At 40.9% G+C, this 22,434-nt stretch overlaps 4 protein-coding genes across 8 annotated transcripts in view; 2 read left to right on the top strand and 2 right to left on the bottom strand.

Annotated features, from left to right (window-relative positions):
- Positions 1 to 3,436, top strand: part of casp (Fas associated factor casp) — an 18,622-nt gene extending 15,186 nt beyond the window's left edge. Inside the window, exons 15-16 of the mRNA XM_074097894.1 lie at positions 279 to 356; positions 819 to 3,436. Of these exons, the coding sequence (XP_073953995.1) occupies positions 279 to 356; positions 819 to 899 (159 nt within the window). The 3' untranslated portion in view covers positions 900 to 3,436. The remainder of the gene's footprint in view (positions 1 to 278; positions 357 to 818) is intronic.
- LOC141435241 (ionotropic receptor 75a-like) lies at positions 2,406 to 12,887 on the bottom strand. Of its 3 annotated transcripts, none has more exons than XM_074097898.1 (7): positions 12,805 to 12,887; positions 9,565 to 9,775; positions 8,001 to 8,168; positions 7,020 to 7,246; positions 6,123 to 6,334; positions 4,795 to 5,066; positions 2,406 to 4,208 (listed from the first exon to the last, which is right to left on the bottom strand). In XM_074097898.1, exons 2-7 carry the CDS (start codon positions 9,723 to 9,725, stop codon positions 3,974 to 3,976), a joined length of 1,275 nt encoding a protein of 424 aa, XP_073953999.1. In that variant the 5' UTR covers positions 9,726 to 9,775; positions 12,805 to 12,887; the 3' UTR covers positions 2,406 to 3,973. The 3 variants fall into 3 exon arrangements, with proteins under 3 accessions (XP_073953999.1, XP_073953998.1, XP_073953997.1); XM_074097897.1 differs by lacking the exon at positions 12,805 to 12,887 and adding an exon at positions 12,265 to 12,307; XM_074097896.1 differs by lacking the exon at positions 12,805 to 12,887 and having other exon boundaries at positions 9,565 to 10,074.
- Positions 10,437 to 11,968, bottom strand: LOC141435243 (lanC-like protein 3). The gene has a single exon (XM_074097899.1). The coding sequence runs from the start codon at positions 11,823 to 11,825 to the stop codon at positions 10,506 to 10,508; it is 1,320 nt and encodes a 439-aa protein (XP_073954000.1). The 5' UTR covers positions 11,826 to 11,968; the 3' UTR covers positions 10,437 to 10,505.
- On the top strand, positions 12,388 to 22,434 carry LOC141435238 (uncharacterized). Of its 3 annotated transcripts, XM_074097893.1 has the most exons (13): positions 12,388 to 12,657; positions 14,370 to 14,539; positions 14,690 to 14,821; positions 15,386 to 15,595; positions 16,128 to 16,203; positions 16,279 to 16,406; positions 16,494 to 16,647; positions 16,786 to 16,925; positions 17,078 to 18,039; positions 18,209 to 18,383; positions 18,793 to 18,991; positions 19,403 to 19,627; positions 20,518 to 22,434. In XM_074097893.1, the coding sequence occupies exons 1-13, from the start codon at positions 12,631 to 12,633 to the stop codon at positions 20,719 to 20,721; spliced, it is 2,802 nt and encodes a 933-aa protein (XP_073953994.1). In that variant the 5' UTR covers positions 12,388 to 12,630; the 3' UTR covers positions 20,722 to 22,434. The 3 variants fall into 3 exon arrangements, with proteins under 3 accessions (XP_073953994.1, XP_073953993.1, XP_073953992.1); XM_074097892.1 differs by having other exon boundaries at positions 14,693 to 14,821; positions 16,128 to 16,406; XM_074097891.1 differs by having other exon boundaries at positions 12,389 to 12,657; positions 16,128 to 16,406.

The following is a 22,434-nucleotide window of genomic DNA, read 5'->3' as shown; positions in this document are numbered from 1 at the left end:
ACATGCATCTTAGCTTAACTTGTAACGATCTATCTACTTTTATCATCATTTTATCGGCCTATATACATCCCACTGCTGAGTATTATAGTTGTTTTATTTATAAAGGCGGCGTTCAAGTATTAACCCCCGCCCGCCCTTATAACGCATCGTATCGTTTTACAAGACCCCTCCCTCCCCCCTTCCAATTTACGTTACGTAATACTTCAACGCTCCCTAAGCTAATGATTAAGCGAACTCCTATAACATCACTTATGCCTTATTTATATTTTCTTTTCCAGGGATTATTTGACTTCCTCGCTTCAAAAGGTTTCCCGAAGGAAAACTACAAGGTGATCTCTAGCTGGCCTAGGAGAGACGTAAGTGATACTATTGTTTTTATATTTCTATTATTACCGGAAATGGTCCCGAGCTCATTCAACCAAAATCCATTCAGTACTTCAGGGATTTAACCCTACTATGGTGAAGTAAAGTGTCTCTCACATACATATTATTCACTTTAGTAGCTAAGTATTCTGATATAAATTCGATTCGTAAAAGTGTCCTGAAAAAGGTCAAGACTGCGTTTCTACCAGAGATGTCATTGCTCCGCTCAGCTGTTTCCACTAGAGCTATGCTAGTACTAGTGTACATAAATTAAGCGTTTCTATTGATTCATGAAGAACATTCCTCGGAACATTCTCTCACATCTCTGATGGAAACGCAGCGTCACACGTCATTATATAACATCCATCCATCCCCGCACTTTAGTATTTAAAATATTTGAAAATACTTTTACAAACCTGATAGTAGCGGTTAATATGTTAATTATTTTTCAACAGTTAACGGCAGAATCTCATAGCAGTACACTGAAGGCTCTGAAGCTTTACCCGCAGGAAACGCTTATGCTGGAAGAGCGGTGAACACACGCCGTCCCGCCGGAGCAAGACGTGTCTAGTTAGACGTTACAACTAATCATCCGCAACCGAATAAACACTTTAATAGTCAACTATTATTCTTTTCAACAGCTTACAAGGGCCCCTTTTGAGGAATTCTGCAGTTTTCTGGATGAACGTATTGCAATGTGTGGCTCAACATGACTTCGTCCAGTCCCATTTCGTCACCTTCTTAAATCTACAATGCTATATCGTCAGCCTACAATTCCTAAGTCGTCACCTTCCTAACTCGTCCAATTTTATCGACCACAGTACTACTTGGTCGCGCTTGGTTGGTACAGAGTTGGTGTGCCAACTCGTCCACATTTACCAGACGTGTCTCAATGAACGATGCAATAATATTGACGAGTTGGCACTGTGGTCAGAATAGGAATGTTGACGAGTTAGCACTGTAGTCGAAATAAGACTGTTGACGAGGTGGTACTGTGGCCCACGCAAGAAAGTGACGATGTAGGAATATTGGCGAATCAGAACAGTAGACTAAAATGAGAATGAGGACGATTTAAGAGGGTGGCGAAAAGGGACTGTGGACGAAGTCATCCTGAGCTCAATGTGTATACGTGTCATATAGGTCTTCACTCTGAAGACGAGCGTAGATGGGCTTATTTTTAACTGACATTGTAAATTATTAAATACTGCCGTATTCATATAACAAAAGGACCATCCATACAAGTTTCTTTGAAAATATAAGAGGCTAGAAAAAAAATAGTAGACAATGTTCTTTTGCTTTAGCAAAAGGTAAGATAGCTTTTGCAAAGCTTATTCGCAGGGAGATTCTTGTTATGTCCGACGCTCAGTATTTTTTTCGCTAGACTATGCTTAGAAACAAAAATTTGCAGTTTCAGCGTTCTCGAATGGCCCTGTTTCTATTTCTGTTGTAGATAGCTCGCGGCGCGGCTAGACCGAATTTCATAATTGCTAAACTCCTTTTTCCTTCTATATCGATGACGCCTGATAGATACTTATGTTTATTATGCAAATAGGCCGCAGAGGGTTCATTCGCATGTCAGTTTTTAGTTAACATCATTGCTATGAGTGCAGCGCAAGAAACTTGGCAGAAAGTAGTTTTTTTCCAAAGCCAAGTTACAGTGTAACTATCAACCAAGTTTGGTCATTCTTTGTACACAATAATTTTGCATACAAGTGTCTGTTATGTATAGATTAGCTTCTATTGCTAGTTTTTTACTTTTAAAAACTCTAAATTGGGGTAAAACATTGAACTAATTTTGTATAAAATATCGACATATTAGCGTTTAGACAGGCGCCAAATATGGTTTTAAACAAAAATCTAAAAATACTAATGGTAAAACACAATTTTCAAAAGGGTAAATGTCACCATTTATCGTTTGCGCAACCCAAAACGACGGACATATTATATCCGTGAATTGGAACCAATTACATTGAAACCAATTTACTAATATTGTTCGGAACTCGAAAGAAAAAGGTGGGTTTTATTTTTCTTTCTCATTTTAATCTTCAGGAAAACGAATAAAACCGACGAGTCCCGAGCGACATTAACATTTTAGTTGTACTGTAAGTACATATTGATAAAAAGACAACATTCACCTACAGTGGAGTACAGTCAGCTGCATTAATATCTGCCACAGCGGAGCGTGCAAAAATATCTGACACGTCCCACGACCCTAGAAATAGAGTCGTATGAGATATTTAATATTTATGCACCCTTTGTTGCTTCAGATATTGGTGCTGATGAGTTTTTTTAGTTCATGAAAATATTTGTCGATTATAGCACAAAAGAGATAAAGCTATAGAAAAACGTACGTATTTTGTTTGTCACAGTTTCATCCAATTCTCTAACTACAATCTAGTTTATGGTAAACAAAAACTGTATTTGATGCCCTCTGCTCAGGTCATAAAATCAAAAGTATTCTATTCTATGTCTATCTATTCTTTACGGCCACGAGGGTACGCAATAGAATTTTATTCAATCAAAACGTCGATGATCTGACGGTTATTTAAAGTTGTTTCATGTAGGAAATTAAACCTTTCAGATTTTTTAAAACTTGGGCAATAATTTGCTAGGAGTTTCACACATGTCACAACAAACAGTTGCTAATGAGTGGCTGATTTTATTATCAAGTTATGTAAATTTTGGTGACGAAAACCTTATCACTGTCATATAGTTTAGTATATTTATGAATACGTTCAATCCATACGTTATTGACGCATTTAGATAAGTATTTACTTCCTAATAAAAAAAACCTGAAACGCTTAGCTTCAGATACCAAAAACTGGAAAAAAAATATTTTTTGCAGTTTACTATTTTTAGCATAAATAGTAACAACACTGTTAATTTAATACTATGTGTAATTTAGACTAAAGGTGCTCCTTGGTCACCCAATTATATGGTTAAGTATAAAGAGTTGTAAATTTTCATTTTCTATGGCTTGGTCGTGCTTTCTCGCTAGCTCGCGATCCCAAAAATTGTGAGATCAAGGAACACCCTTAACTGTGTCTGGAACATAAAACTGATTTAAATAATATTGGTTATTTCAATTGTTCTACTATTATAATCCATGGCTATACACACACTACAACTTTTCTGCCATTTCTCAAATGTAAACTAAAACAAAATACTTTCACCCCACCTCCCTGGAAATGACGAAGCTCTTCAGGTGCGGCCAGATGCTAGTCGCTCGACGTTCGTTTCCAGCGATAAATCTGGTCACGTGACCCTATTCTGAATTTCCCGCGCCTCAAAAAAGCAGCGTCAAGTCGCAGCGTCGAACGACAGCGTCAAGATGGCTGCTTGCAGGAATAGTCTTGGTGGAAGCTGATTTCTTAACCTCCTTTACTGGCAGTCGTGGTAGTGATAAAAATAAAATAAATTGGAGTGAATTAAAAAAATAAGTGTTTTCGAAATTGAAAAGGCTTTTTTTTTAGCGATAAAGCTCAACATTTTCAGCTTTATCGCTATATGTGACGTGCCCAAATTTGACGCTGGAAACGAGCGTCGAGCGCCTGCATGTGGCCGCGCCTTTCGCGTCCGCCAAAAAGGCCTCCTAAATCTAATTAGAAGATCAATGCGTGAACCGTATCTTCCCATCGTTACGCAATTTAAACACCAGAAGTTCGGCCACAAACACCAGAACGGCGATCACCATGCCCACAAAGAGCAGTAGAAGCGGCGTTGAGAACTCCCGAAGCGTTACTGTGAAGACGCTCGAATCGGGAGTCCGCACGCACGGGGGCTTTGCCTCGTCCCAGATGGATTTGAGGCGTTGCATCAGCCCTGCTTCGTACATCTTGCGTATTCTGAAAGAATATGTATTTTAATGGAGAAGAAATTCCAATCCGCCGGCGCCGCCGTTTACCAAGATAGAGGGAGATTGCAACGCTTACACGCCCTAAAAAGCGCCATCGAAATTTTATTTTGCACAGGAAAATGGCGCCCCTTGCCATCTGACGCCTAGGGCGACTGTTCCTCTTGCTCGAACCCCAGGGTAGGAGCTGATTAGATTGCAGCGTTAAATCAGTAGATGAAACGTCTTGATTCATGAGCACCTAGACTGTTGAATCACGACTGGTTGTCTCAACACATATTATTTAATTACCTTTCTTATCTAATTTGCAGGTGGTAGGACCTTGTGCAAGGTCCGCCCGGATTGCTACCACCATCTTGCTCGCTAATCCTGCCGTGAAGCAGCAGTGCTTGCGCTGTTGTGTTTCGGCGTGGAGAGTGAGAGAGCCGGTGAAATTACTGGCACTTGAGGTATCCCATCTTAGGCCTCTAAGTTGGCAACGCATCTGCAATCCCCCTGGTTTTGCAGGTGTCTATGGGCGGTGGTGATCTCATACCATCAGGCCAGACGAATTAAAAAAAAAACAATCTTAATCTCACCCATAACTTAAATGTTTCCTATAAGGCGACCCCTTCTTCAAGACGGCAAACATATTCTGTGGCGGATACAATTCCACCTCCTGCAGTTCACAGATTTCACGTTCAGTGAACGTTCGCTTGATGATGGGGTAAGCGAATGCTGTGTCCACGTGGAAGGCAAAGCCTCCGCGCTTGACCAGCGCCATGCCTTGCTCGGGGGGGAGAAAGCTGGAGGAGGGAGCGGCGGCGAGCTTTTTGGTGTAGAACTCCAGCGCTATTGGGTCCGTGGTACGCTGGAAGAGGGTTTACAAATTTATGTAGGCACTTTTAAAAGGTTCATACAAGAGCTTTGCGGATCGGCAAGCGCATCGTAGGACGTCCACCAACGTGATGGACGGATGACCTGGTTAAAGTCGCGGGTTCACGGTGAATGCAAGCCGCCTCCAACCGAGGCAACTGGAGGTCTATGGGGGAGGCCTATGTCCAACAGTAGACGTCCTATGGCTGATATGACGATGATGATGATGATACAAGAGTTTATAGAACGTATCGCGTTAAACGTTGGTGTTATTTTAACCTCCTGAGTCCTGACATTTTTTAACAAACTTAGCGTTTAAGCCCTACTTAGACGTGGTTGACCTGCTTTGTCATTTTGGATATTATTACAATATTCTTAGAATTCTTTATTCAATGAACAATTTGTACTTTATAAAGTACATTCGGCTTATGAGGTTAAGTTCGAATCAACTCGACCTCAAAACGGATCCAACCTTCAAAAAAGGTTGTGGTCACCAAAGAGAATATACTTAACCACTACGTTTTACGTGGTGGTCACAGTCACCCGAAAATCGGCAAAGTGCGAGTCGGAGTACGAACTCGCTCATTAAGAATCATGGATTGATGTCTCATAAACGACTTTTGGATTTGATTATTTCCTTTTTGCCGCGCATCAAGACATTGGCCTATCGGTCTCAATGTGGGCATGCCCATGGTGCCCACAAGGGTGGATACGCCCTTGAAAACTTCACAGTGTTCGATGAGAAGCGCCGCGTTCTAAAAGCGCTATCTTGTGACATGGGCTAAAATAGTCATAATGGGTCCGTCTAAGGGTCAAACGAACGTAATTTTCGAGTTGTTGGTTTATTTTCGGTCGCGTAATTTCTGTTGCATTTGGTTACTCAAAAGTCCAGTTTGTCGCACGGCGACGCAAAATGAGCTTAACACAAATAGGACTTTTATATGAAACCAAAATTACCCGACTCGCAACTCAAAAAATTACGTTCATCTGGCCTCAGCTTAAGGATATTAGGTTTCCAAAGAAAATGCGACTTCAGTTTAATAACACTAACCCTGAAATAATCCTTATTATACAGCGCATCCTCGACTCCTGCCTTCAACTTGCTTTGCAGTAAGTCGGACAGTGTCCTGATGGTGACGGGTGGTGCTCGGAGCAGCGTGGAAACTACCACGGCATTGTAGTACTGGTAGACTGTCAGTGAGAACAGGAATGAAGTAAATAGGACCAACTTGACTGATGACGCGCGGCGGTTGACCGCCATTCCTGGAAAAAAACGCCCCTTATAATATGCCCAGTACCTACACACAAAGTAGTAGGAGTAGGTGTAGTACCACCCGGGGCAAAAATACTACATTTCTCGGTCTTTAGGAATTTGTCAAATATGACGATACAAACGTTCTACTGATTTCTGATTACACAACACACGTGCTACCATGCTGTGATGGTTTGTGTATGCTTTGAGGCTGAACTGTGGTTGTCCGGAAACGCGTCATGGTGTATCATGTGTGTTCTTTGAGTGTGGAGAAGGCTACGTGAACATACGTTTGTTGCATAGACAGCTATCATAAAGCCGCGGGTGAGCAAGGTAATTATTATTATTATTATATTTGTATTATCACCATCATCATCATTTGTATTATTAACCTGCACAAACCTGCGAAGCAATTCAATGGTGCGTGTGAAGTTCCCAATCCGCACTGGGCCCGCGTGGGAACTATGGCCCAAGCCCTCTTGTTCTGAGAGGAGGCCTGTGCCCAGCAGTGGGACGTTTATATAGGCTGGGATGATGATGATGATGATGATAATATTTGTATTATCAGGCAGGCAGTTCAGGGTATAACAGATAGGTGCCTGTATCTAGCTGTTCTCAAGTAGGTATTCTTTGTACTGTTAATTGTTTGTCCGCAAAGTACTTAACACTTGATTCAATAAATTACATAAACTTTACCCTGTTGGCACACGGCACTCCATACAGAGAGCAAGGCGAGGCTCAATGATAAATCGGCCTGCTCTCCCTCCACCCGGACAACCCTCAGCCGGAGAAGTCCACAGAGGAGCAAGCTCGCGGCAAACAGGAGCGCCAGTATACACCACCAGACTTCGTCAGAGAGTGGCCGCGTGTAGATGGTGATAAAGCCGCCGGGGTGCTTGGGGTGACGAAATATGAAGCAGGGCCTGTAGAATAGATAATATTAACTTATTTTAGCTATCTACTTAGGTAATTTGTGAGAAAAGTGCTAAATTTCCCGACAATTAGAGGACCGGTATAATTTAAGTCATTATAAAAGTACAACTCGAAAGCGATAAAAAATGAGATAATAAACCAAGTAACTAGTAGATAATATCATCCATCATCGTAGGACGGCCAATGTTATGCCCGGTGAACGTCCTAAATCCTAAAAAAGGGAATAGGATGTTTTATCCCGGAAAATTGCATAGTTCCCGTGGGATAGCGATAAAAGAATTTTTCACCACACTTGCTTGTAAACAGTGTCGAAACATGCAGGCTACCTTGGTTGCAACCCCCCAAATAAAACTCTCGAACCCGTGGTCGGTAAATGAGTCATTGCCCATACTAATTTTCTTGTCATGAAGCCCAAGGTCGGTAAATGAGTGTGATACTGCATGGGGGAGAAGGCTGGCGCTGCCAAGAGCGTAGCCAGCGGTATCGGCAATTTTTGAAAAAATATTAGTTTTTCTTTTACAAATATACAATTTTACTCGCAAATGTGATGAAAAACATTGTATGTCGCACGGGCGGTACTAGAATTACGAACATCGACTCATAAAAGCCCTCAGTGTTCAACTTTGGGCTTCTAATACTCTCGTTCAAAATTCCTTGTTTACCGCCCTTAAGACACAATGTACTATTACGCAGGCGGAATCGCGGGCACCAGGCTTGTACAATGTAAAATCGAAGTTCAGTTACTTAGACGGCCACGTCGCCGAGACATAGTCGATGTATTTAGCGCGGTCCGCCCTGATGAAGACTGGTGTGCCGCCCACGTCGGTCTCGCGTCGCTGCAGGGTGCCCACCAAGCCGTCGAAGCTGCCGTTGCGTAGGTAGCCCCACGAATTGCTGCGGATCAGCTCGAAACTGGAACACGAGGCGTGAAGACAGTTATCATTACGGGTTAAGGCGACGAGCGTAATTTTTTGAGTTGAGTCGCGTCAGTCGCGTAATTTCTTCTGCATTCAGTTTTATACAAAAGTTCAGTTGGTTGGCACCAACCACGGCGATTCAAAATGAATTGTACCTAATACTATACAAATAGGCAGTGGCGTAGCTAGGCGTGGGCGGAGTGGGCCCTCGCCCACGGCCTCGAACTTAAAAGGGCCTCACGAGGCCTCTTTAAATGCGATGCGACCATAGAAAAGGGGCCTCGCTGATACCACTTCGCCCACGTCTACATTAGTCCACGCTACGCCACTGCAAATAGGACTTTTGTATGAAACCAAAATTATCAAGAATATATCAACGCTAGCTCCATACAATGCGCTCAAAAAACTCGTACGCTAACTACAGCCCAAAATTATAAAATGAATCATAAAAAGTAAATTAAGCGACTGAACAAAATGCTTATCGCAATTTGCAAATTAAATCATCATCAGCCGGAACACGTCCTCTGCTGAACAAGGGATTCCTCCAGAACGCCATAATGAACGACAACTCGCCACTTGCATCCACCGGTTGCCCGCAACTCTCACAATGTCGTCAGTCCACCTAGTGGGAGGCCTGCCAACTCTTCGCCATCCAGTTCGTGGTCGCCACTCGAGAACTTTTCTCCCCCAATAAGTCCTTCAGTTTTTTTTGTATGAATAAGTATAGCAATAGTAGTATCCCGGAAATATAATTAAATTGCGAGATATAGAGTATCGAAAATACAAGCTGAGACATCAGAAAAACCAGAAAAAGAGACCAGCGCTGGGAATCGAACCCAGGTCCTCAGCATTCCGCGCTGCGTGCCATACCCTTACACTAGTCTCCAAAAAAAGAAAAGAAAAAACTCCAAATAACCAATCATAATTTGATTGCTTAGTAGCGACACCTCTTGTCGAAAGTTTGTTACGTATCTCGATGAGAGCGAAATAGAGATGTCGCTAGTGCTGCTGCTTAAGTAGCGTAGTAGAAATAAGCAACCTGAGATATGGTTGCATTGGAGAAATTCGTGTCTGTACTCCTGTCCAGTCCAGTGGTAGTGTAGGGGTATGGCACGCAGCACGGAATACTGAGGAACTGGGTTCGATTCCCAGCAGTCTCTTTCTGGTTTTTCTGTACATCTATGTCTCAGTTTCAGTTTTCGATATGGTTTTACGGGATTACCGCAAAAGTAACAAATTTGGAGTTTGGAGTTGAAATAAAAAATACAAAAAGACTCCAAATAACCAATCATAATAGATATACAGTAGTCATGAGAGTAGACTAAGATGATATTCCTATAGAAACAAATTTTAGAAGAATAGAAATTAGGCCTTATTAGCATGGTTCTTACCTAAAATTAAACATTTCCCGCCAGTACATCAACAGCGTAAAATATTTAAGTTTGTGGAGAGAGTCTACTTCCCATTTAGACCGAGCCATGTACTCTTCAAATGTCTGATTTACGATGCTATGCGTAACCACAACAGCACTTTTCAACACGACGCTGCTCATATCTGTTCTCTTGAACTTTTTCAACTGTAATGAGGAACACCAGTACCCAACTGGTTGGACATGAAAACGGCCATTAGAGTAGAAACCTGTGTTGTAGACCTCATATAAATTAAAGATACTCCCTGTCTTATGAACAACGGTCACATCTGAATTAACTTCTATGGGATATGTTGATAAAGTTTCTGTTGTAGATGAGATATCATCAGTAAATATTAACCAGGACAGAGAACTGTCAAATAACTTTGAATCAAATAGCTCAGACATATGTGTCCAATTTCCACATACTTTTGTTACTATCCCAACTCTATGACCTTCCTTTTGTACCCATTGTGAGTACAGAGTTGCATTATTATTGATGATGAAACTTGAAATACGAAGGTGGTTGTTGTTGAAGACTTTGTGAATTTTAATAGCATTTCCAGAACTTCCGCAGTTAAATATTGTTCCGAAATGCAATTCTTTATTTTTGAACACATCTTTAACAAGATTAATTTCAGGAGCTGTGAGTATGGTTAACAGAATACCATATCCTGTGAACTCCATGTCCGAACACACTATCATCAATAAACAGTACCTATTTCTTTGAAATGAAATGAAAATTACTTGAAATTGTAAGCACCATTACTGTCAACGGATCATTTTGAATACAAAATGAGAGCTGTCAAGTTGCAGGTTTAGTTTGATTAGAGCAATTTGAAATGAAAGGCCTGCTTGGATCAAATCTTTTAATAAATAATAACTTTCATTTGACACAATAAATAGGGAGTCTTACAACATTCATTAATTTGCACAAATTTGGTAATCAGAGAACACATCCTGGAATGGGAACTGGGCTTTATCCGGCACAAGGAGATCTGCTAAGAAGCAAACAGTGCCAGCTGTACCTTCATACAAGGTTTCAGGGTTATCAGGGACCCTGGAGTCAGCAAGGAATGCCTCTGTATTCATAAAATCAGCAAATGACTTTGCACGGTACAAATATTTCTCGTTACCCGTTAGCCTGTACAGCAGAAGGAACACATAGGCATTACCTGCAATACCATGGCAAATCCCAGGACCTTTTAGAAGTAGGCCTTTATTCCAAACCACCTCACCAGCCCTTATACATGCATCTACATACTTCTGCTCATTGTAGACAAGGTAAGCTTTAGCCATGAGATATATAGTGCCAGGAGCCCCATGACACCAGTGGACAAGCTTGTGTTCCCTGTATCCAAGCTCCTCCATGCAACAAGGCCAATTCCCTTCTTCAGTCTGCAGGGAAACCAAATAATCCACAGTTGCTTTAATATCCTTGCTAGCTGAGGAATTGTATTGTATGTATCCTGGAACTGTTAATAACATCTGCAAAATAAAGCTTATGCCGTGAGCAGCACCCAAATACTCCGTATTGTAGTAGTGATACATTAAAGGGCACGGGCTACTATGCTTCTTGGAATACTCTTTCCCCGAGGCAACAATCAAATCACAGATTTTGTACATTTCGCTTTTAGTGAATATTGGCATTTGCATCTCACAACCCATCCATAAAGCTCCAGCCAGGTATCCAGATCGTCCAACAAAAAATTCATCTCCTCCACATTTGAGAAATTTGGGATTCAAGTAGTTATTATACAGTTGCTTGTAGTTGCCGAGAGCATCGATAAAGCTGTCGTCTCCGAGTTCTTTTTTTATGACGGCGGTGAGCGCATAGGTACCGGCGTCTCCAAGAAGAAAGGAAGTTTTGTCGCCTGCAGAGGTTTCTTGCATAGCTTTTACATAATCGCGGCACTTGTCAAGGTACATGGCTTTGTTTTCGGAAAGCAAAGGGTTTTTGCTCAAGTAATAGAACATGTACGCGACGCCGGCGATTCCTACATACAACCCGCCCTCCACGTGTTTACGAGACGGCTGCAGCCGCTTCAGAATAATCTTGACGTGATCATCTATCTGCGGACTTATCTCCTCCTTGGAAATAGCCAAGCTGGACCCCGGTTTGTAATCTTCGAAATTGTTGGGGAAGTATCGGACCATCTTAACGCCAAATGGAGACGTGCTATAGAGTACCTTCTTTATATATTTTATTGAAGTAAAGAATTTTAACGCTTTTTTGAAACTCATACAGTGAAATCTTTACTAAATGTCTAGTCTGTTTGATGTTCTCCAAATATTTTCACTCGCCTTTTCTTGGTGTTTTCACAGTGTTTTGTTTTGATTTTTTTATTTGACATTTCTTATAATCACTATCACGCTGTTTGAGTTACAGGTTTTGAAGCTTATCCGAAATAATATTTTACACAACTTATTACAGTAATTAGGTACGCTTCCTTAAAAACTCACGATCAAATTATATCATTGATAATTTATCAAGATTTTTAAAGTAAATATATTTTTAAGGCGGTTGAAAAATTCATCAGAAACGGTACAGCTTTTGAATTATGCAATACTGGTTTTCTACTCATAGATAGGTGTACCTTCAGACAAAGCACTCAATAACATTTGTGCATTGTATTTACCTACTATATAAATATAATATTAGGAGGTAAGTATACCTACTTACTTTGGCATAAGTGCTTAGGTAGCTACAGACAGGTTTATTATAGAAACATGAAACCATACCTATAATAGTTGGTAAGCAGGTACATACCTACCTACCTACACAATACCTACATGTTTTATCACACCGAGCCACTCACAAACTTCGTATTTTATTGCAACTCATCGAAATTCAATGGAAATTCGTTAAAATCGATTCAAGGTCGTTGATACTGTAACCAAGCAACCAGTTGATATTTAATGTTGATAAAAATGGACCAAAAATGCCTTTTCGAATAGACTTATTTTACTCAATCGTATTAATGGGGCCAATTTTTTATGTAGTCCTGTCTAAGTGTTTGAAATCTAGTTAACAATACTTTTAAGTCTAATGCCGATCACGTTCAGCCGTGGAAACGTAAGTCTTTATTGTTTTAGAAGTAAAGATCACAAATTCTCAGAAAGTAGTTCCATGTTTAATATTCTTAATTTTATCTAGGTATATTATATAAGTGCTCAACACACTGTGAAAGACTGAAAAAACTGCTATCGACATAGTACTAACCTTTAACCAGTTGCAGTGGGCGGAGTGGGCTCCACCATTTTTTAGGGTTCCGGAGCCAAAATGGCAAAAACGGAACCCCATAGTTTCGCCATGTCTGTCTGTCCGTCCGTCCGCGGCTTTGCTCAGGGACTATCAATGCTAGAAAGCTGTAATTTTGCACGAATATTATATGTAACCTATGCCGACAAAATGGTACAATAAAAAATTAAAAAAATTTTTTTAGGGTACCCCATTGACGTAAAGTGGGGGTGATTTTTTTTTTCTCATCCAACCCTATAGTGTGGGGTATCGTTGGATAGGTCTTTTAAACCATTAGGGGTTTGCTAAGACGATTTTTCGATTTAGTGATCTGTTTGCGAAATATTCAACTTTAAAGTGCAAATTTTCATGAAAATCGAGCGTCCCCCCCCCCTCTAAAATCTAAACCGGTGGGTGGAAAAATTTGAAATAATTCAGGATGGTAGTACCTAAGTATATCAAACATTATAACGGCTAAGTTTGCTTGAGAATTATTAGTAGTTTAAGAATAAATAGCAGCCTAAGATATAAAATATACCTAAACTTGGAAGATTCCGTATACGTATTCCGTATTTTATAAAATACGAAATTTTTTCGTAGAGGCTACGGAACCCTATTCTGGGCGTGTCCGACACGCTCTTGGCGGGTTTTTTATATTATTATGTAGCACCTAATCATACCCTACGATTTAACTTTTGTTTCAACTTGTCACTAAGGAATATATTGACCCGGATAACTCACGTCTTAAATCTAGTTTAGCCCGACATGTTTCGGGCTAATCCGTAGCCTTCCCTTTTCGGGGTGCGCGTATTGCAGTAGCCGCCGAGTCGCGTTGCTCCGAAGAGGAAAGGCTACGGATTAAAACCCGAAACATGTCGGGCTAAACTCGATTTAAGACGTGAGTTATCCGGGTCAATCTATTTAATATGAGTGAGTCTCACGGTAGTTTCATGTTCAAAATTGTCACACTAAGGAATCACAATATCCTCAAACAGGCTGGCAACCAGTTAACTACCATAATCCCACTATACTAAATAAATAAATGTGATAGTTTGTAAGTCTGCTTGTTACATCATCCATCACGTCTAAACCGCTTAACCGATTTAGATGAAATTCGGTACACAGATAGTCGAGTCCTGTCCCGGGGAAGGACATAGGCCATAGGTCGGTTGGACAAGAAGACGACGCCTGAGAAGATATACGAGCACGTCCACGAGGCGGTACAGGGAGCCCAGCTATATAATAATATAGAGCTGTCCATCATCCCGCTCGAGTCTCAAATAGCAATTTCAGCTCATTTAGACTCCGGAGGGTGTGGTGCTCCGTTGTTTTAGGGTAGCGACAAAGACGACGTTCAAAAATCCCTAATTAGTTTTTTTCGTATGTTTTTCTTACGTATTTTTGTATTTAATTTGAATTTTACAGTGCATTAGTTTTCTAACTGTAATGGTGTATTTTTTTATTGATAAATTAATAGGATAGCTTTTATCCCGGAGAACTTTAGAAACAGTAAGCTGTAGTAGAATAATTTTTAATTTTTATTGAAGATACGGAAAATAGCATTTCGCACCAGGGGGCGGTCAGCGCAGTCCCTAGATGCCGGCCCACGCGCGGAGCCCGCGGCCTGCGGAGATGGCCGCCTGTTCTTGCAGATTAGGCCTGCGCTCGCGGACCCGAGGGCTCCAGTCATACACCGCTCCAACACCATACTTACAAGGTAAACAATCCAGTGGGACAAGGACGGATGGTCTTTGACGTTGACATAGGCGTACATAGAGGGGGGGGGGGCCATGATAATTTTGACGTTAGGTAGGTACATAATATAAGTAGTTAGGTAAGTACCTATATCAATATTTCGCTGTTGCAGCAGTGACTGTGTCCCCAAGGAGGATTCTAAGGATGATACAGTCAACCTTCAGGCGGTGGGGGAAGGCAAGGTTCAGCTCTTTCGGACTCCACAGGAGAAAGATCGGCTACCAGACAGGATCAGTCTTGACAGGTACACCTTGTAGAGCAGTTTGGTTTTATTCCCATGTCATCCTCTTTTCTACCGGGCTACGATCGCAACAAATTCTCCTATTGAAAACTGAAATAGATACTTTGGTCTTCATGAGTTTTAAATGGAACAAATTTTGATATAGCTTGCATGTTTACAAGTTTGTTTGTAGTTTAGTTTATTTATTCTTTCAATGTAATATGACATTACCTATCTATAATTTACTTAAATGTTAAGTTACAAGAATTTAAATTGAAGTCGTGGGTAGGTTAGGTATAGATACTACTCTACGGTTTAAAAAAAAATCTAAGTATAAGTACTTACCTATTAACAAATCTGATGCGGCGTAAAGTCCTAATATCTCTTTATATTTTTGGCTTTAAATACTTTATGAGTCCTCCATATTTGAAATTGTTTGGTTCTAAGTACTTATATAAATACAAGATTCCCCATTCCTGGTACCAAAAACATTTTTGATAGTTTAAATCAGCTACTTATGTCAGAGATGAAATAGGATTTTAGAAAGGCCTATAAACTGCACATAATAATTCAGTTGACGTCTTTCAGACGGGGTCTGTCGTCCATTCCGCACATAGTTGGCGAACCAGGGCTGAGACTTCTCTCACTGCAGCACAACTTGATCAACAGCCTTTCTGGCTTGGCTCCTTTAGATTTAGGAAAACTTGTGTTCCTTGACGTGTATGACAACCAAATCGACAAGATAACTTCCTTGGAAAGACTTTTTAGCTTAAGAGTTCTCCTGATGGGTAAAAATAGGCAAGTATATCTGTTTTTTTTATATATATACATATAAGAGGGGTCACCTAATGTTAAGCAATCACCGCCACCCATGGACACCTGTCAACGCGAAGCCCTTTGAGAGGCTGATAAGCTCGTTTTTGAAAGATGCCTAAGTTGTACCGCTCCGGAAACATTGTCCCAGGAAGATGGTTCCATAATTTAGTCGTGAAAAAAGTTTCGTTTAAAGCGGACGGTGCTAGGTTGCCAATCATCAAGGTGGTGAGGATGAAATGACTGACGCCTGCGCGAAGTACGGTAGTGAAACCTAGCTGCAGGCAACAATCCGAATAATTCATCAGAACACTCCCCATTGTATATAGTCCATTCTTCTCTCCATGCCTGCACCTTTTCTATTGTACCAACAGACTAATGAAAGTGAAAACTCAAGGAAACTAGTCGGTGGTGAAAAGTAGATAGATAGGTATTACTTACACATAAAAGCCCCGCTGATTTTGTTATAAGATATGATTTAAAGAATCTCTGCTTTAATAATTGTTGTAATTTTCAGGATAAAGAGGATAGAGGGACTTGTTAATCTCATAAAACTAGAAGTGTTAGATTTACATGGAAATAGGATAAGTAAAGTTAGTGGATTGTCGAGCTTGACAGAGCTTAAAGTGCTCAATTTGGCCGGCAATCAAATAAAATGTATAGGACAGACTGATTTCCAGGGTTTAGTGTCTTTGCGAGAGCTAAACCTGAAAAGGAACCGACTGAGAAAGCTTCTAGGTTTTCAGCACACGCCAAAACTGCAAAAGCTTTATCTTGGCAACAATGATTTACAAAGGTAAGAAATTAAAGTCTAAACAGTTTACAGTCTAAACAGTAAAAATACATAAAATGATTCGAAGAGATTTTTCATCGTTAATTTCAGTGTGGAAGACGTTTCATCGCTAGCGGAAACTACAACTCTTATTGAAGTGTCTTTGGATGGAAATCCAGTAGCTCTAGGCGGCGACTGTACGCCGTTTCTTGTGTCTTATCTCCCAAATCTTTTAACATTGACAAACATGCATGTCACCGAACAAGTAAGTGAAAAACAGATCATAGTATCTACTTTTGTCTTGTCTCGTGGACCAATATCAATTTATTCATTAAGAGTGAGGCTAACTTAGTACCGTCGATTTGTATTCCTTCCTCATAAATGTTTAAAAATGTGTATCCAGGTTAGGAGGGCTGCAATGGCGTGGAGGACAAATAAAGAGGCAGCGCACGCAGCCTACTGTGCACTCGGCGGGTCGGCCCAGCAAGCAGCGCGACGCGATCAGATTATCAACAACGCTCGTACCAACTGGGAATTACTCAGGTTTGATCGATAAATTCCCCTGGCATAATTAATATCCCATTAGAGGTAATTAGCGCACCCGAAACACGTTCGCATGCACGCAATTACAGTAGAATCAGCCTGGAGCAGTTACAAAAAGGTCGCACGTTAAACTCATTATTTATCAATTCCAGGTCGGAAAACAAATGCTTTACTAGTATCACGAGTCCAACGAAGAATGTTGATTTAGAAAAAGAATTTGTATTAGAGGCATCAGCAGCGACAATTACTCAAAACGAAGCTACTCAGACCCTACATATGGCTGCGTTGCCGGATGTCGTGGTGCTGCTGCAACAGGGTGAAACTGAAGACTCCGACTCAAAAAACCACAGCAGCGACACAAATACAAAAACCACCACTGACAACAACCTGCCTAAATCACCATCGCCAATGAGAAAATTACAAAGAAGCTCAACAGCACGAAAACCATCTGAGAAACGCGTTAATTTCTCAGATAGAAGTGCTTCTCAAGATACAGATGCATCTCATTCTACTTCAACAAGCAGTGACTTGAGACTTCCACCAATACTGCTGCCTATCATTTCATCTTTAGAAAATGTAAGACTGAGTGACGGCACCGAGCCTGTTCTAAAAAGGTGGGAAAGTATATCCAGCGTGGATCCAGTTATTGATTCTTCATTTAGTTCTCTCCCATCATCATCCAGTGAGACTGATGAAGACACTAATAAAAGGCAAATCAAAAGAATGCCTACAGCCGTGCGGAGGCGAGCAAATTTTGGTACTATGAGGTCCAAGTCGGTATGCGATCCTGAAAGCCGTAGGATAAAAGCAATCGCTAAGAACTCAGACATGAGTGAAAATGCAAGTAATATATCTAGCAGCACCAATCTTGGCTCAGTTGGTTCTACGTCAGGGAGCGAGCAAAATAGTAAAATCCTGAGACGAGAAGGTTCCGTGAACAGCCGGTTAAGTAACAGAACGGTGAGGAGTGCTACTCTAACGAGGAGAAGTGAAAGAGCTTCATCTGCCAATAGAGCGTCAACAGCCAGAGTGAAATCAGGAAAGAGTTTGGCTACTTTGAAGTCTTCTGAGCCTGTGCCCAAACCAATGCCAGCTTCAAAGGATAGAGAGCAAGGTGAGTGAATATTTGCATATCTGCTGGACTTAGCAACACACAAGGTTGTCGTAATGTTAAATTAGTATTAAGGTTAGTATTTTTAGATTGACCCGAGTGATTGTTAATAAGATATTTCATTAATACCAGGCTTAACCAAAAGACTAACATAAATATAATGATATTGCAGGAGTAGATTACCTGGTAGAAGTTGGCGATGGCGTGGTGAGCGCGTGGGGCGCCGGCGCGGTCCGTCGTCTGGCGAGAGACTGGGACTGGGAGAGAGCGAGAACAGTCAGCAGAGCTGCGTTCCATTACGTCCATTTCAACGCCGTCGCGCAGTCACTGCCCGAATTGAAAGCAAAGTAAGATTACGCTATTACTTTTTTCAAACTCTATTTTCAATGTTTCAGTGAACTAGAATGGCTTGTTTTTGAATTTTTTTCCGTCACCTTCAGGAAACAACCGAAATCTGGAACCTGATTGAATGAAATACTTGTTTCTGTTTAGCAGTCGTTTAGTGACAAGCGAAATATGATCATTTTTATACGCAACAAAAATGCATTGCTAGGTATAAACACGCGCCTTTCATTGAATTTCCATCAAGAGTTCACATACCGCCGCGTAGCCGCGGGATCACGGTGGACACAAGACCGCTTCCAACCGAAGCAACTGGAGGTCTAACAGTGGACGTCCTACGGCTGATATGATGATGATGATGAGTTCACATAAATTATAGTTTAATTTGAACCCTTACTTTGTAACGTTTTCCAGGTTCCCGAACGTGACGCACGTGTCAGTCCGAGCGACCGGCTTGCAGTGGCTCGGCCAGCTCCATGCATTGGCTGAACTGAGGGGGCTCACTGGCCTGACAGTCTTGCCAGAAGGCAACCCCATCCACGGGAAGATTTGGCGGGATTACGCGATATACAGGCTGAGCCACTGGGGCTTGAAGGAAATCAACGATGAAGCGGTATGTTATTTAATATTTTTTATGAATGGTAGGCAAGTACTAGATGACAATGAGCAATAACTAGTGGGAAGAAAGTTGTGTGAAGTAGGTAAAGTCAGCAACAAAAATATACATACGTTTAAAGTGCCAAAAATATGTATACAGCTCATAACATCAAGTAACAAAAAATTTGGAATTGAAATAAAAAATACAAAAAGATTCCAAAAAACCAATCTTAATGTATACAGGCCTTTATTGCTTGAACATTAAGGTCGTGTATACATATTTTTTGCACTTTGGCTGTATTCATATTTTTGTTGCTGACTGTACATAAGTATTGCAAAAACGCAATATGATCTTTCGTATGAATTTTTATAAAGAAACTTCCACCTGTTGCTTTCGTAAAAGATATTTTGGCACTGTTTCAAGCAGGTAACTGAAGAAGAAGTGAAGGCAGCCAATCAGACGTATAACGGCCTCAGTGACATCGTGCTCCGAGCACTCCCAGACGCCCCGCTGCAGCCGTTGCTGGTCAGACTCGGGAGGAGTGGCAACAGCACCGTCAGCGCCAAGGCTTGGCTGAGAGCAGCCGACCCTGCCTTGAGGGATGTAATAGCGAAGGAAGCCTTGCAGTTTAAAAAAGGGCATGTTTCACAGGTGAACATTATTATTTGACTTAGTTAAAATAGTAGTGCTTTATTTATTAGATAAAGAGGTAGACAAAAAACAGGGGCCAACCTGTAAGTTTTTAAATGCCTTACCTACATACGAGTATCGCTGTTATTTTGAAATCATCTCATTGTGAAAGGTACTTTACATTTGGCAATGAGTGTTGTACAACAAAGAGGAGGCTACACTTAGAAAAAAAAATCGGTGAAATACGCATGCTAGGTATAGAAATCTTATATGCAAATGAGCCAATTGCTCGCTTCTCTCTGTGCTGTGAATGAAAACCTGCAGAAAAGGTCCTCATGAGAGGCTTTTTGGGTCTAAAAATTGACCTTTCTTCGGAAAAATATTTTACAGATTTTCATTTGTATTGACTGGGGGCGCCAGCTTTTGGCAACTGGCTGATTTATCCGGAACTTATGACGCTATGTTTTGCAAAGTATGTACCTAGACTAGAATACATTATTAGCAACTTGATAACTGATGCCTTTTGCCGAATATGTGGAATACATACATTAGTAATATCTACTTGATAACAGATGTCACTGATCTACACCGTATGTTGGAAATAAACTAAAGAACCGATCCCTAGCCGGGTGGGTCAATATTCAGCGGTCTTCAATTGTTAAATTCTCCTCTCAGCAAAATTATTGTTTGATGAGATGACGCACCGAGTAAACTGTCCACGATAACGCAAGACATTATGATTGTACCTTATATGTAGACAATCTAGTTTGATCAAAGGTGCCACTTTAATCGTGGGAGGATAATAACGGTTGACCTGAGCGGTCAAAACTCTCAGATATTCACCAAAAGTACTATCTTAAATAAATAATGTGTAAATAGTGTGTAACCCTATATGTTCGGCTTTTTTGAAGGAGGACATGAGCTGGCGGGTTCGCGGGCGCGGGCAACTGTCCCACGCGATCGAACTGGCGTGCGGCGCGGCGCAGCGTCTCCGGGCCCTCGAGCTCCAATGGCCCGTCATCCTTGTGGAGATGATCGAGGAGGCACTCACGGACTTCGCCAACATGGAGGCACATGTTAAAGAGCAGATGCGCTTGATCATAGATACTTTATGAGACCGTTAGCTGTTTACTCGCGCGCGAGTGACGAGGTGAATCGCGAGGCAGTTCACGGGAAGCGAATGTCAAAGAGCATTTTGCGACTCACTTAGCGCTTCTTGGGAGCAGTTTTTGGGGCTCGAGTCAAACGATGCATGATGAACGCGACCCCGTCAGAGGTGTGAAACAGAAACTCATTTTCCGTTGTGTGCCATGCGAGATACGAGAAGACGAACGAGGCGAGGTAGTACGAAGCGAGAATGTAAATGTAGTACCTATGACAATAGAACAGTCCGATATTTGCGGTGCTTCGGGGTTACCTTGACGTTTCGCGCTAGAATTAGACTATCAATTGATTAGATTTAAATATCATGTAAAAGTGAAAGTCGGTGGTTTCTGGGCAAATCTAAGCTTGGTGATGTCGAAAAAGAGAAGTAGTTTCTTCAGCTACCTACTAATAAAGGTCCAAAAATCTTCAATTCAATAAATTCTTCAATATTTCATTCAATGGTCCGATGACAATACATTTATAATTCAGACTTGTTCGCACGGTCCAGCTAGAGTTAAAATGAAATCGTTGATCTTAGGTTATGGATAAGAACAGTTAACCTTGGGTTAGCACCTTGGAGTTATACATTGTATAGTCTACTCTGGTCCGTGAAATCGTCCTAAGTAGACAGTAAAAAAGGGTTTTTTTTTTCACACAGCCTTTTTAATGGAAATCCCAGGTTCCTCGTCACGGAAATTATGAGAACGCTCATTTATCTATCGCTTATTTTTTAATGTTGAAGTATTTCAGCGCTTTTAGGTAACAAAATGTAACTAGGTTAAATTAGTGATTAGAACATTTCGAGAACGGAATTTTGTGAACTGCTCAAAATTTACAATTCGTAAAATTGATGTTGTCTTTAGATTGTCACGCACGTAGTACCGCCCGCTGCTTAAAAACGGTGACGGTACGGAATCGCAGTGACGTCACTTTTGGTGAAGAGCATATGGTAAAGTCCTGACGTTTACGGCACGTCACTGCGATTCCGCACCGTTTGCGTATTTTAAGCAGCTGTGTGGAGAGCATGCAATAAAAACGGTGCGCAATACGATACCTCTCTGCAATGAACAACAACCACGTGGCAAAGAACCATAGTCTCAAAGCAGAATAAACCAGGACCGAGTTAATCCCAAGGACCGTTACCCTTCAGGGTCAAAGAACCCTGACCTTACGGTGCATAATAATTAAAGGGCGGATGATGGATACAATATGGTGACGAAAGTAAAAGATGGATAAGATTTTTATTAAACTTCGATCAATATTATTGTATTAAAATGTATAGAAATTTGAGTGATGGTGATAATTTATCTAATAAGTAATGTAAAAAGGTCATTTGCCCTACTTAAGTGGACAGTGAACTATAAAAGGAATGCACTGAAAATATATAATATTGAAAAAAAAATGCGATTACTACAACACTAAAATTATCTAAATAGTTTTCAACTTTGTTCTCATTTTTAAACCAATTGTAATCATAATCCATATTAAGTATATCGTTCGACATGATTTTGACGTAAATTGCATCCGTTATCCGCCCACTGATAATAATATATTTCCGTATCGATAGTTTCGGTTTCATTGTTCCAAAAGATACCGCTTAAGTTAAGGCGAGAAAAACCGGGGATAAAGTCTAAATACTACGAAATTCGAAGTTCGTATCGTACCATCCCTCTCACTCTCGT

Source organism: Choristoneura fumiferana, chromosome 14 (assembly GCF_025370935.1).
Source record: "Choristoneura fumiferana chromosome 14, NRCan_CFum_1, whole genome shotgun sequence".
NCBI classification, from domain to species: domain Eukaryota; kingdom Metazoa; phylum Arthropoda; class Insecta; order Lepidoptera; family Tortricidae; genus Choristoneura; species Choristoneura fumiferana.
The sequence above is the reverse complement of the archived record's forward strand: the minus strand, read 5'-3'. Positions and strand labels throughout refer to the sequence as shown.